Source organism: Ahaetulla prasina, chromosome 1 (genome assembly GCF_028640845.1).
Source record: "Ahaetulla prasina isolate Xishuangbanna chromosome 1, ASM2864084v1, whole genome shotgun sequence".
Lineage (NCBI taxonomy): Eukaryota > Metazoa > Chordata > Lepidosauria > Squamata > Colubridae > Ahaetulla > Ahaetulla prasina.
In genome coordinates, this window is record NC_080539.1 from 226,640,630 (window position 1) to 226,655,156 (window position 14,527).

Below are 14,527 nucleotides of genomic sequence, written 5' to 3' on the forward strand. Positions count from 1 at the left end.
TTGAATGCGTTGTCTCTGCTTTAAAAGGATGGACTGGGTGCGTCAATACATTCCTGCCTTTTTACCTGTAAAGTGCCTTCTGCAGAGGATGCCGCCGAGATAAGGTGGTACTTGGGAGGGACGGGTAGAAGTCGCCGTTCTAGACAGGTCAAAGGTAGGTGGACATCCCACGTAAATTGCCCGGGATTGTTGTAACGTTCGCTGTGGAAAGCGAACGTACCTGGAAAACACACACCTGTTCCGCTTGATGAGAAAGTATAATGTGGAAAAAAGACACTCGGGGCCGTGAGAGGGAGGCAGAGCGCGCGATGGTTTGACAGCGCCTAGAGATTCTTGGACCAATTTATGACAACAGGGGGGCGGGGAGAGAAAGGGAGTATTCAGTCTTTGTTTACGGTCTCGGATCTCCGGGTGCACCAGCCCCAGACCAGGGAAAGGAGAAGGAAAAGAATCGGGGATCTGTCCCTAATTTTGCAAAAGCTGCGCCAAGGTGAAGGCAAAGCAGCGAGAGCCGTTTCCCACCTTAAAAGCTCCACTCTTGGTGATGTCACGTCGGAAATTTACCAAAGCAAGATCTAGCCAACTGTACCGAGACATCCAGCCCCTTGACTGGCTGATTGGGCAAGGCGGCACTGACGTGCACTGACGTTTGAAGACTTGGGATGCATTTGGCTGTGCAATACAGAGCCCACATAAACAAAGGCACATTGGAGGGAAGGGCCAGTCTGTCCTGCTTGCTCGCCCCGCGCTTCGCTCATACTGTACTTCCCTAAGGAGCGAAAGGAAGAGTGTGTGTCCGCGCGCTGGCAGAGGCGAGTGCAGGCGAAAGGAAAGCGAGGACGAAGCGATCGGCGGCGAGAAGTGCCTCTCTGCTTCCTTCATTTCGCCCGCCTCTCGCCCGCTCGCCCTGGGAATCCGAACTGCCAACAGTTGAATGAATGAATGAATGAATGAAAGAGACACGCCACCTAACAAGTAAGTGGACTGCGACGGAGAATATATTCTGTCTTTTGGCTGGATGATGCAACATTTTCCCCCCCTTCAGGCAAAGAAAAGTAGCCCAGAGATGGGATGAAATGGATGGGGTGAGATGGGGGTGGATTGAGATTGGGACCGGGGGAAATAGCGGTTGCCAGATATAAAATATTAACCCCACCCCCGCCCGTGCAGGTTTATCCAAAAAGTACCTCTTTAAAGGGGCCTCGCCTACCAGCCTTCAGATCCGGAGATCTTCTCACAGCCCACCTCGCAACTTCCCTCCCCCAAAGTGTGGATTTTCGGATAGAGGGCCGGAAGAAGAAACTTTGAGCGCAGCCCCTGCGCTTGGTTTGCGGGGCTCAGGGCCGCGGCATTCCATCCTTTGGAGGAGGTCCGCGGAGGGACTTCAAATGCTGGAAGGAAAAAAAAAACTTGTTGGGCGGAGGATTTGGGTAACTTGGGAACACTTTGATCTCCGTCAGCGACAAGGCTGAGCGCAGGGAGGATCAGCGCTCGGTCCTGGAGCAATACGCTGCCTTTCAGGTTGATTGCCGCCGGAGGTGGGCAGACTGCAATAAATTATTCCAGAGCACGTCGCCTAATAGCGGGGCCGGCTGGCCTCCTTGCCTGATATAGGTGGGAGGCACGAAAGAAGGAAAATCGCCCCCAGCCCTTAGCTGAAACGGCCTAGCTAGCAAGTTGTGCAGAGTGAGAGGGTTTGTCGGCTTCAAACGGAGTTTGAATTAAGGGCACAAGACTTCGGAGTAGAAGCAGAGAGGAGTCGCCAAGAGAGGCTAGCAGAGCAGTGCAAGTATGAAACTTCCCAAGGTTTGTTACTTGTACGCTTGAAAAGCTGTTGGGGGGGGGGCGATATCGGAGGGATGCAATCATTGGAAAAGCCTCCGGAAAAAAACGATTTGCGTCAGTTCCGAAGGGGATCCGGAAGAGATGGCAGAGGTATTCCCGTCTCCCGTTCAATTCGGCTGCCTTGCTTGGCCACGCGCATCCTTCGGACTCTCCAGCTCTCCCGGCGCGCAAGCTCGCGGCTCCGGTTGCTGCTTTCTTTGGCCTTTTAATTGCTTTCGCCTTTGTGCGCGCGCGCGCGAGCCAGCAGAGCGGCTGCGTGCTCTAATTAAATGCCGCTTCTGTCGCTCTGCCCCCCTTTGAAGATTTGGAAGCCGGAGAGTGGCGGAATGTCGAAGGGAAACGGGAGCGTGGGCCCCTCTTCTTCTTCCTCCTGCCCTCCTCCCGTCCCGCTTCTCATTCTTATCTCATTCCACTAACATACCGCTCGCAAATGGAGAGAAGTTAACCCAATGGGATGGCAAACACGCGTTTGGGAGGCTTGCGGGAGCTGTCAATTGTAAGAGTTTGCGGGAGCGCACATTTCTGCGGGCTGATGCGTGTGGATAAGCTATTAGGGAGCGGGTGTGGGGTGTGGGGTGTGGGGTGGGAGGAATAACTTGAATGTCTGAATACTTTTGTTGCACAATGAGGGAATCAAATAGCGCAGCGACAACCAGAAAAGCCCCTCAGGCGAAAAGGGTTTTCTTTTCTAGCCACAGGAAGGTACGCTCTCTGCCTACAACGGCTTTTGGGAGGCTTCCCAGCTCTCCTAGCCACCTCTGGGCCTGGCAGAAGCAGGAATTTTGTGGCGCCCGCTAGTCCTCCGTTGCCTCCCCCGGTCCAGGTGAGGCTGAAAAAGTAACGTTGTCTCCCTCTCCGCACCTTGCCCGTCTTTTTCAGGGAGCAACCGGACAGACTGGAGTCATCAGCGCCTCGCTCAAGTCTTGGCAACTTGTCTCTCCTTTGACTTCCGACGCTGTCTGCCTTCAATTCTCCCGAAAACGCCACTCACGCGGCTGAAGGTGGGTGACGCGGGTTGACCCTTTCCTCACCTCCCCCCCCCCACTCCGCCCCGCCAACCAGGAAGTCAAACTCTCTTAAACCCGGAGAAAGCGGCCTCTGCCTTTTAGCCGGAGTTGGGCTGGCGGAACTCAGGCGAGAAAGAGGGACCGAGTCCATACATGTGCGTGCGGGTGGAGAGGAGGGGGCGTGCTGGGCTCCGCTCACAGCAGCTCCAGCGCGGGCAGCTCAGCATCCCATCTAGCCTCCCTTGTACTTGGCAGCGGGGGCATTGCTTTCTACTTACACCCCCGTCTCCTCCCCCACCGACGTTTAGCAAAGACCTCACTGCTCTCTCCCCCCTCTCTCTATAGCAAGCCCTCCTGCTTGCCCATTTCCTCACTTCCCTGCGGTTCGCGTTTTACCTCCTTTTCTGCCACCACTTGTCCTGCCCTATCCTTTCTTGTCTGCCCGTCCCATTCCCTGGCATCTTCCTCCCCTCCTGGCTTGGCCTCTTTGTGGGAAGGGGGGGGCGGGTGTGGGGGGGGGCGAGTAATGGGATTGTTGCCCAGGAAAGCTGAGCCATGCTCTTGTTGTGCCGTGTTTCGTTTGCAGCCATGCCCTGCGTCCAGGCTCAGTACGGGTCCTCGCCGCAAGGAGCCAGCCCGGCCACGCAGAGCTACTCGTACCACCACTCGGCGGCTGCCGGGGAATACAGCTCGGACTTCTTAACGCCCGAGTTTGTCAAGTTTAGCATGGACCTGACCAACACTGAAATCACTGCCACCACTTCTCTCCCCAGCTTCAGTACCTTTATGGACAACTACGGCGCCGCTGCCGCCGCCGCTGCGGGTTACGACGTCAAGCCGCCCTGCCTCTACCAAATGCCGTCGCAGCCCCCGCCACCCCCGCCACCGGCGCCCTCCATCAAGGTCGAGGAGCTGCCCCTGCACGGCCACGGCTACCCGCCGCCGCCGCAGCCCCCTGCTGCCGGCGGGCCCCAGGCGCCTGATGAGCTGGCCGTCTACTACAAACCCTGCGCCTCGCCGCCCACCCCGGCCGCTGGTTTCGCGCCGGGTCAGAGCGTTTGGGACGAGGCCGGGCCGCTGCACGGCTTCCATCACCACCACCACCATCACCACCAAGCTTACGGTGGGGCGGCAGGAGGAGCGGCTGGCGGCGGCGGCGTGCATAAGGCAGCCCCGACGGCGGTGCCCCGTCTCTCGCTTTTCTCCTTCAAGCAATCGCCGCCCGGCATGCCGGTGGGCAGCTGCCAGATGCGTTTTGATGGGCCCCTGCATGCCCTACCTCTCAATGGGGAGCCCTCGGGTCACGGGCCTGGCGCCCACCACCACCACCATCACCATCACCACCACCACGACGGGCAGCCTTTCGCTCTGCCCAACCCTATCCGCAAGCAAGCCAGTGCCGCCGCCGTCGGCTTCCCCGGACTGCAGATCGGGCATGCCTCCCAGCTCCTGGATGCCCAGGTGCCTTCGCCGCCTTCGCGGGGCTCACCCTCCAACGAGGGGCTGTGCGCCGTCTGCGGAGACAACGCTGCCTGCCAGCACTACGGCGTGCGCACCTGCGAGGGCTGCAAAGGCTTCTTTAAGGTGAGCTCATGCTCATGCTGCCTCCTGGTGAGGCGGGGTGGGGGAGGGGGCCGTCGGGAGTCGTGTGTGTGCTGCTGATCTCCCATCCCTCCGTCCATCTCCTTCATCGTTTCCCTTTATCTTCAAGTTCCTGCCTCTGCTGAGTAGAAACTAACTGGCTTTTAGACTACAGCCGCTGTCAGTCTTGAGAATGGGCATCTAGAAGAAAAGAACAGGATTTCTATTTGGGGATCTAGTCTTAGCCCCCTTCCTGTCTCCAGATGTTAGCTGAGTTCAGAATGATAAAGGCGCCTTAGATCAAAATCCATACTTACTTACCAGATTTTTAGTCATTAGGGAAAGAAAAAAGGCTCAAGAATAGGGAAGCTAGTGGGGTTATCACCTTATTAAACAGCATATATTCACTGCCGTTTATTAGGCTGTTTGCCATCTAATCTCTAACATAGTTCGGGCTCCTTGTACAGAGGTAATTGGGCCACATCTATCTATGCTAGAAGGAAATATGCCGCTCACCACAGGGGGAAAAAACCCTCAATTTTATTGTCCTGATACAGATTTGAGGCCTAGCTTTTTTGCTTTATTAAGAATAAGATTTCATTCCCCCAATGACGCAGCCCTTCATTTTACCACGTTCTCCCTGCCCTAGATTTTGATGGAGATAGTGCAGTAGAAGACGAACTGGCCGCTTTAATGGATGAATTCCTCTGCATCCTTTTCCCAGCGAGGGGTGGGTGGGTGGGGGAGAAAGAACGTTTGAAGGAATCGGGAATGGCTTTTATTTCATCGGAGATTTGAAGCTCGGAAGAGAACGTGCCACAATGCCCCAATTCTCTTCCTCTTCCTTTCTCCCTCATACCCAAATCCACGGTCCAAGGGGCTTTTAAAACGCGCTGATTTATACAAGGCCTATTCCCAAAACTATAATCTACAAAAAACGACCTGCAATGGAGAACAAGTTGTTGGAGTGTTCAACTCCTGTTGCCCTCTCCTGATATCCCCACCTTTTCCTCTGTCAGTTCCAGTCCCACCCGGATGTGTGTGTGTGGGGGGGGGGTGTATGGGGGGGGCCGCTTGTCCCGTCTGTGTAGGAGCTGAGCCGCGAGGGGGGAGGTTGGTTTTTTTTGCAATTCATTTGCCTTAGGACTTGTTAGAAAAGAGAAGCCCGTCTTAGCTAACAAGGTAGACCCGCAATCCCGATGGTCGAATTATATTGTCTCTCTCTACCCTCCCCCACCGTAACTTCCGTAGCCGCATCCTTGAAAAGAAAAGGATTTTTTTATAAAAAAAACCTCTTAGGAATGCCTCGGGTTTGTGTTGACTGAACGACTCGCCGTTCAGCTTATAGCAGCTTCGCCAGACGGTGCTCGGCGAGCCAGCTCCCCAATTTTTTTGTTAGAGGACTTGGAAAAGGAGAGACCGCTGGAGCGAGAGAGGAAAAAGAAAGGGGTCTTCTCAGCTCGCGAAGCTTCTCAAACTCGGACCGCCTTCTGGGGTCGGCGCCGCTCCGCTCTGTTTCGCTCCTCACCTCTCCTTCCCCCCCCCCTCCTCTCTCCCCTGTCTCTGCAGCGCACCGTCCAGAAAAACGCCAAATACGTTTGCTTAGCGAATAAGAACTGCCCCGTGGACAAACGCCGTCGGAATCGGTGCCAGTACTGTCGTTTTCAGAAGTGCCTTGGGGTCGGCATGGTCAAAGAAGGTAGAGCCTGCCGTGGGCGGGCGCCTGGGGTGGCCACAAGCACAGGCGGAGCAGCAGCGTCCCCAGTAGCTGCGAGAGGCGGCGCGGCGAAGCTCCAGCTGAGCTTCCGCGCGGGCGGCTTCTTCTGACCCTTGGGAGGTCCAGGGCTCCCCAACCCCCTTCATCCAGGTCATTCGGGCTCATATTCAGAGCATAAACCCTCGGAGTAGTGGCAGAAGGCGAAGGCCCGTGCAAACCCGGACTAGGCCTAAGATAACCTTTCCTGAGGCAAGGCGCTTGCGGAGCGCCTTAGTTTTAACCTTAAAGGGGATTCCAGGGCCAGGGCAGATTGGGGTTTATGCTAAGGAGCGTAAGGAGAGTTTGCGCTCTCGTACATGTTTTTCTAAACTCGTTTTTTAAAAAGTCAGCCGCAGGTTTGGAAACTGAGCCCCGTAGGAACCAAAGGAAGTCCGGGAAATACTAGAATACTGAACAGCCCCAATTTCTCCTTGGAAACTTTTTCTCTGGGCTGATATATTCAGCCACGAAGTTTTGACCCCAGTAGAAAAACAGGACATTAGATGGGTGGGTGGGGGAGTTGTCTTTTCTTTTTCTCTGCCTGGCCGGGCTGAGCCACGTTCTCTGAGTGGAGGCATCTTGTCTTTTTCAGTAGTTCGCACAGACAGCTTAAAAGGCCGAAGGGGTCGTTTGCCCTCGAAACCGAAGAGCCCCCAGGAGCCTTCTCCCCCTTCGCCCCCGGTGAGTCTGATCAGTGCCCTGGTGAGAGCTCATGTCGACTCCAACCCGGCTATGACCAGCCTGGACTATTCCAGGGTAAGCTGGAGACAATATTTGCCTACGGGGGTCCCCCTCGCGGGCCACCAAATGAAATCCGCCTAGTCCCCAGTAAGGTCATTCTCCCTTCCACCACCCATTTGATGTGATTGTGCAGACACCTCCGAGGTGTTGGTGTCCCAGAGGGCTTGGGGATGTCTGGGCAAGAATTTGGTGTGTGTGCCTGCTGAAGGGGGAAGGGGAACTTCAAGCAGATGGAGATTGCAACTCTCTCTCTCTCTCTCTCTCTCTCCCCCTATACACACACACACACACACACTTACTTCTCGGACTGTGGGCTACTTTTGCAAATAGCTAGTTAAATGTATATAGAATTATTTTGTTCCATACTAGAAGTTATTTCCCCCTGCCAATAATTGAAGCAATGCTTACTAGAAGTTATTTCCCCCTGCCAATAATTGAAGCAATGCTTTAGTTTGAAAAGGAGGTGTTCTCCATTCAGACATGCTTAGGAAATGAAAGCCATTAAGAAAGATTAAACTCTGGGCAGGGTACTCCCAAAGGACCTGCCTCCTGGAAATTAACCTTCAGCTCCTTACTACAAGGATGTTAAGTTTGTTTTTCTCTTCTGCCTTATGGGACACATGGTAGGAATTAAGTAAGGAGAGAAAGTCACCTCTTTTTCAAGGCATGATCTGTTGCTCCCTTCTCACAGTAGAACCACATGCAAAAGAACATTTTTAATGCATAAGAAATGAAATGTGATAGAGAGGCCATAGGCGTTTGTGCTGAATGCATGTCACATGTTTGTATTGTGTGTATGGATTGATGGGTAGATTTCCCTTCCCCTTATTATTTCATTAGTACAACCGCTCATTGCCCTCCCCCAAAAAACCCTGGCTTTTCAGAAGCTAAGCCAAACCCTGCAATTTTTGCTTCAGGGTGTCTTCCCAGAGTGTTTAAAGTTGACCCTTCCTCCTGGCCACAGCCATTTTCCCTCTTCGAGTGGTCATCCCTCCTAGCGCCACCCCTAATTGAATTAATTGCCATGGGACATCTAATTTCTTCACTGGCCAGAGCGAGGTTTAATTGTTATAAAAACTTGGCTCCCCTCCTTGAAATGGGGTTAGCAATTTCACGGGCTATAGATTACAGAGAGCCTCATTAAATTGCTGGGGTTTTTCTCCTACTTCCCTCCCCCTTCCCTCTCTCTCCCATCTTCCTTGTCATGGAATCCCAGTTCCAAGCAAACCCAGACTATCAGATGAGCGGTGATGATACGCAGCACATCCAGCAGTTTTATGATCTCTTAACTGGTTCCATGGATATTATCCGGGGCTGGGCAGAAAAGATCCCTGGCTTCACTGACCTTCCCAAACAAGACCAAGATCTGCTGTTTGAATCTGCCTTCCTGGAGCTTTTCGTCCTGCGGCTAGCCTACAGGTAAGTAGGAAGTGCTCTCTCCAAGTTGAAGGTCACCTGCAAGTGTATACATGGATGTGCAGGCCTGTGGATGTGCAGGCCTGTGGGATACATGTGCACACCCAGACACATCCTTTGCGATCCTTGTGATGAGCAAACCTGCACCGTTCAAGGTCCGCTGAGCTGCGTTTTTATTAACTCCTCAGTAATTAGGTCCCTCTTAAGCCTTCCATTTATTGCTTGGCGAATAATTAGTTGTTTGCCTTTCTCTATTCCCCCCTCCCCTTTTCTGGCCACCCTGTAAACCCCCCCCCCACAGGTCAAACCCCGTGGAAGGGAAGCTCATTTTTTGTAATGGTGTGGTCCTGCACCGGCTGCAATGTGTCCGTGGGTTCGGGGAATGGATCGATTCCATTGTGGAGTTCTCTTCCAGCCTGCAGAATATGAACGTTGATATCTCTGCCTTCTCCTGCATCGCTGCCCTAGCCATGGTGACAGGTGAGACCCAGCTTCTGGCTCTTCCTCTTTATTCTGATCATCCAGGGGTGTTTTATTTCAGATTAAGTGATCTGGAATAAGTAACCAATTTCTCCATTTTAGTGATGAGTATAGATTAATTTTTTAAAAGGAATTTTAGTCTTCCTGGACAAGCTGAAAATCTCTGCCCCATGCCCTGTTTCAACTTGTCAGGGCAGCTGAGAATTCTCAGTTACAAAAGATCCACATTCTTCCAATATAGAGTTAAAAATCCACAACAGGTCACACTCTTTGCCCTTGTTTTATTTTAGAAGTTCTAAACTGCATATTGGGTTTTGTCACTTCTTTTCCCATAAACTTCTGGTTTTTATTCCGGATTACGTAAACCTATTCCTTTAACCTTCCTATGGTCCTATTTAAAGTAAACTAGAGTTTATCATTATGTCCCAGATGAATATGAAGTAATCCAAAGTAATTGCCCTTTTAAACAATCACCATTGGCAATAGGGAATAGAATGCACAAATCAAGATGTATGCACAAAGACATGTTTATGTTCACAAAGTAGCCAATCACAAAGTAGCCAATCATATTTTATGTTAATATGGTGGCCGTCCAACCCCTGTGATTAACTTAAGGTTCAGCACGCCTGCCAATCCAGAGTATTGGGTTAATTGATCAAACCATGAAGGGGCTCTTATGAACAGAGGTTTTATGCGAGAACGTTCTGTGGCACACTGGAAATTCAAGAGTACTGACCCAAATGGAGGAGTTGCAGTCTGACCCACAGCTGCAATTTCACAATGCTGTCTAATTTGTAGCTGCATGAACGAAAGTCCCCTGAGTTCAGAAACTTCAGTTTATTCCAAACTATGTCATTTAGCATTGGAACTTTAAGGAGTAAGGGGTAGTTAAAGCAGGGGTAGGATCTCCCAATGCATAATTTGTAGCCTCCTAACAAGGCCTGTCCACGTGCCTCTCCCTCAGCCATCACCTTACATTTGTCCAGAGCTGGGTCTAAATCAGCAATTTTTTTTCCTTTGCAGAGAGGCACGGCCTGAAGGAGCCCAAACGGGTGGAAGAACTACAGAACAAGATTGTCAATTGCCTCAAGGACCACGTGACTTTCAACAACGGTGGCCTGAACCGGCCAAATTACTTGTCGAAACTCCTGGGCAAGCTCCCGGAACTGCGCACCCTCTGCACGCAAGGCCTGCAGCGTATTTTCTACCTGAAACTGGAAGATTTGGTGCCGCCACCAGCAATAATTGACAAACTTTTCTTGGACACTTTACCTTTTTAAAAACAAAGACAGAGAGGGAGAGAAAAAGTGTAAGGGGAGCGGGGTGAAATCTAGAAAGAAAGACAATGCTGCTGTGCTCTCAGAGTTGAAGAACTTTCAAAGCCTCGAAGGTTGGTGGGGGGAAATGCAAGCAAGCAAGGAGATCGGAGCCACAGGAGAAAAGCAAGAACCCCCCTCCCCCCCATAAGGAAGGAGCACCTCCGGCTGGCTGTCGCATGCTCCCACCCCTCCAAACTGTGGCTTAGCTTGTCCTACAGAACAGTGACTGAAAACTGGGGGCTGTGGCCATGCAGAATTCCGTTCCTTGGACTACACACAGATTCCCATGGTACAAGCTTTTTATTCTTGCCTAAACAAACAAACAAACAAACAAACAAACAAACAAACAAACAAACAAAACAAAAGTCTCTTTCGCTCCCATCCACTCCCTTTTCCCCAAAGCAAAAATGACACACAGATTTTTTTTTTTAAAAAAAGAGTTCATTACTATGATTGTGAGGATGGCTGTGACCAAGGACTATAAGTTAGGAAGCTGAGTCTTGCTTGGGCTTTAGCTGCTGCTGCTGGCAAGAGTATTAAGATGATCCACTCAATCTCCCCTCCCCCCTTTCATAAGACTTTTAAAGTGTGTTCTGCTGTAAAGGGAAAGCTGTAATATATAGAAGATGAAATTAAGGGTGGGGGAGGGAGAGGGTGCAGCATGAATCGACAGAAGGCAAAGGATTGTACACTTATCAGATGCAGTTTGGCTTTTTCTTTCTAAAAAACAAAAACAAAAAACTATTCTGTGCCTATTTATGAATAAGCTATTCAAACCATTATAAAATTAGAGAGAAAAAGAGACTAAATCAAAGGGATTTGAACAAAAAGATTTGATTATTTAAGATTTAAATCAAAAGAAAGTCTGATGATTCTAGGAAGACAATGTTATTATAGGCACTTGCTATTTCAGTAATGTCTATATTCTATAAATAGTTATTTCAGACACTATGTAGTCTGCTAGATTTTATAAAGATTGGTAGTTCTCTAAGAAGCTTCAAAATTTTTTTTTCCTCAGTTGTAAAATAGGTGGGCACAGGTGTTACACAAATCCAACAGACTCCCCACCCACATCCATTTCTGGAAAAATCTTCCGAAAGGAACCCATATTCCCGTGTTTGTAAACACCGTTTGGCATTCCTTGTTTGTAAGTGTCGTATGTATTGTTGATGCTGATTAAAAAGAAAACAGTTTATATCTTGATCATTTTGTTGTCTGAGGAGAAACCAGTCTTGCATGCACAAGCTTTTTTGACTATTTCCAGAGTGTTTATCTCATATATAGATCTCCCTGGAAATTATTGAGCACTTTGTCTTTTTATTTCAAGTTTCTTTTGTTGAGGGAGGGAGTTGTTTTTTTAATGCCTAAAATTGTTAATATATTATTTTACGTATCAATACAATGTTTTTTAATGCCATATTCTGTAGTATATCTATTTTTCTTTGTATATTTCCAGTATGGCATATTTTAAAATCACTGCCTCTTCCCTTTCCTCTCTCCCATTCTACCCACCCCACAATTTCTCCATGTGGTGTATATGACAGTTAGAAGCTGACACTTTCTCCCTAAACTCTTTCTTGGAGAAAGATAATTTTAATGTTTACAGCAAATAAATCCATGTCAACGAACAGAATCCCGTCTTTTTTCTCTTTAGGAAAAAAAAAAGTCCCAGAAGCCTCCCATGATAGATAGTTACTCGGATGGTGAGGATGATGATGGTGAGGATGATTCATAGCACTGAAACAGCAGGTTAAAGAAATGCTATATGTATGGTGGCTTATCTGACCTGGGAAAAGGAATTTGCTGTTTTAAGTGGCAAAAGGAGGCAAAGCTAAGATGTATAGTTTACTTTTTTTTTCTAACTTCAATACCATGTAGTGTTTATTGTTTCTACCATTTTAGCCTGCCTTTGAAACCTCTGGGAACCTAAGTTAAATACATAAATATTTGCCTTATCTAGCTCTAAAAAATTAAATAGGTCCTACTTAGTGCAATGCATTCTAGTGGAATTAGAGCTTTTGTGAGTAATCTGTGCATCAGTCTCTGATTCTGAATGAGTTTGTTCTACATCAAACGGAGTAGGGAAGATGTAGCAAAAAAAGAAATGGGGTAGAAAAAGGCTGGAATAAGTTAAGGTATTTGGAACTGGAGCATTCATGTCCATTGCTGAAATTTGAATAGGCTAAATTGGATAAAATTGATTTTAACGGGCAGTATGCGTGCATGTGTGTGGATGCCATATACTTGTGGCATGTTTAGTGGAAAGCAAGTTCCATAGAGTTTAAAAAATCTGAGGATCTCCTGACTGCAAAAAGCTGCAGTCTTACTTTATTTACCATGAAATGCTAAGGATACAACCAAAACACATTCCTGGGTCACAGGAAGAGTCACAGGACTCTTTTCCAGAGAAGCATTTGGTTACATTCCTAAATCTTTTACTAATGTAAATTTAATTTGAATTCAGTGTGATTTTTACAGACTAGGCAAAATTAGGATTGGGCTGTTAAGGTTTGGACAGGAAATTAATGCTTCTGTACTTCATGTGGAAGAAAATCTGTTTAATTCAATGGAATTTTCTTCAGACTTCTGCATATTCTGCATATTTAGGTTTGGGCTGATGGAAATCCATAGAGTGTTGAACCTTCCCCAGTAAGGTTTAGGAAGTGGAAGACAAGCAATACTATTTGTTAAGGCTGCACATGCTGTAGATTCATCTTATTGTACTTGAATACAATACCTTCATTCCTTTTTAAAGAATTTATGGATTTTATTAGCATAGTAGGATTTTTAATATTTATCTGGAAAAAAAAATCATTAAACGCGTAAGCAAGGAAACATTATCTTTGGAGAGCCCTCCGATTCATTAAACTTCAAACTCAATTTATTTCAAAACAAAATATATAGCTGGGTGCGGGACACAGCTAAGAAACTTGATGGGAGGATCCGTGTTTTAGATACAAACACATTTGCGAGAAGCCTTTTTTTTTTAAAAAATGTTTTCGGGTGGGGGTAGCAAGGCTGATATTCCCATTATTACTTTTTTATTTGGGGGGGGGATTTCTCATATTCACACAACTACCGTATTTGGCTGTCTATTTTGAATTGGGGGTCAGAAGCTAGTTTTACTTTTTTCTTTCCGTTCTCCTGTGCTTACCAGCATCAAGCGGCTTGGGAAGGCGGGTGTGTGTGTGTGTGTGAGTGAGAGAGAGAGAGAGTGGGGGGTGCGGCTAAAACGAGACACCTGGTCGTTGGAATCAAGGAAAGATGGCATTCAAGATAAATAATTATAATAATAATAGCCATAACCATAACTATACTTGTCCAAGGAGGGAATCCGTCGGATTCCTAGCCTTAGATTGATGTATCCCACGCAGGAGCCAGGTCGGGGGAAACAGCTGGTTTTCCAGGGAAAGGTTCCTAAGGTTGCGCAGCCGGCGCGAGCCTGCCCGGGTATGGACCCCGGGGATTTGAGCAGGGTTTATTCTTAAGAAAGGGGGAGAAGGAGCGCGCGGCTTGCCACTCTCGAGCGGTCCTCAAGAGCCCTTCTTTCCAGATTGGCTCTTTCGGCGGGCCGTCGAGAAATGTGAGGCTTCTTTCCCGGCATAACTCGAACTCAGAAACGACGCGGGACTAGGAGACTGCCACCTTAGGGCTGGCAGCAAGGGCAGGGAAATTGAAGTTGAAATCATGCTCTCTTTTATTGGCAACGTTCCCCAGAGATTTCAACCCTCCCTAGCCCCACCCCGTCGAGCCCACAACCGGAGCTTTTGGCCCTACAAGGGTCGCGACGTGCAGTTTGTCTTTCGGACCGTCCCGGTTTTCATTTCGTTTTTCGAGGCAACGCAATTATCCAAGTGGTAGGAAAAGAGGTAGCGTGGGGGTGGGTGGGTTTCTAAGGGCTCTCCGGAAGACCCTTTTAGACTAGAAGCGAGAAATCTCTTCAGGCAGAAAAGCCTGAGGGAATTCGGAAGACAAGCCCCGCGTGTGCGCGTGTGTGAAAATTTCCCTCACGAAAAGTAGCGGTTTCTTCACGGAAAGCGCGCCCAGCGTAAGGTAGCTCGACGCTGCGCTGTCTTTTCCCGCCCATTTGCGGGCAGGAGGCTCAGGCGCAGCGGCTGCTTCAGGCAGGACGGACGCCGCCACCCCACCCCCTCTCCGTGCCCCTCCGCCAGCCTAGCCCGGCTGTTACAACGGGAGCGGAGAGGGGAAGTTGTGTCCCCCCCCTTTTCTCGAGGTTTTTCTGTTGTGTGTGTGTCTGTGTGTGAATTCCAGCGATGCCTCGCTGATAATTGTGGGGAGGGAGCGGGCGAGCGGTGGCTCCGCTGGATGGGCGACTGCGGGGCGCGCCGCGGAGAAAGCATGCGGTGGAATGTGCGTTCCTA

At 49.3% G+C, this 14,527-nt stretch overlaps 1 protein-coding gene across 3 annotated transcripts; it reads left to right on the forward strand.

The window, feature by feature from the left end:
* The first annotated feature begins 957 nt into the window (after window positions 1–957).
* NR4A2 (nuclear receptor subfamily 4 group A member 2) lies at window positions 958–11,670 on the forward strand. Of its 3 annotated transcripts, none has more exons than XM_058192579.1 (8): window positions 958–975; window positions 2,725–2,846; window positions 3,439–4,436; window positions 6,003–6,132; window positions 6,782–6,945; window positions 8,147–8,349; window positions 8,648–8,826; window positions 9,850–11,670. In XM_058192579.1, the coding sequence occupies exons 3-8, from the start codon at window positions 3,441–3,443 to the stop codon at window positions 10,104–10,106; spliced, it is 1,929 nt and encodes a 642-aa protein (XP_058048562.1). In that variant the 5' UTR covers window positions 958–975; window positions 2,725–2,846; window positions 3,439–3,440; the 3' UTR covers window positions 10,107–11,670. The 3 variants fall into 3 exon arrangements, with proteins under 3 accessions (XP_058048562.1, XP_058048573.1, XP_058048583.1); XM_058192590.1 differs by having other exon boundaries at window positions 6,785–6,945; XM_058192600.1 differs by lacking the exon at window positions 958–975 and having other exon boundaries at window positions 2,766–2,846; window positions 3,626–4,436.
* Window positions 11,671–14,527: the final 2,857 nt, after the last annotated feature.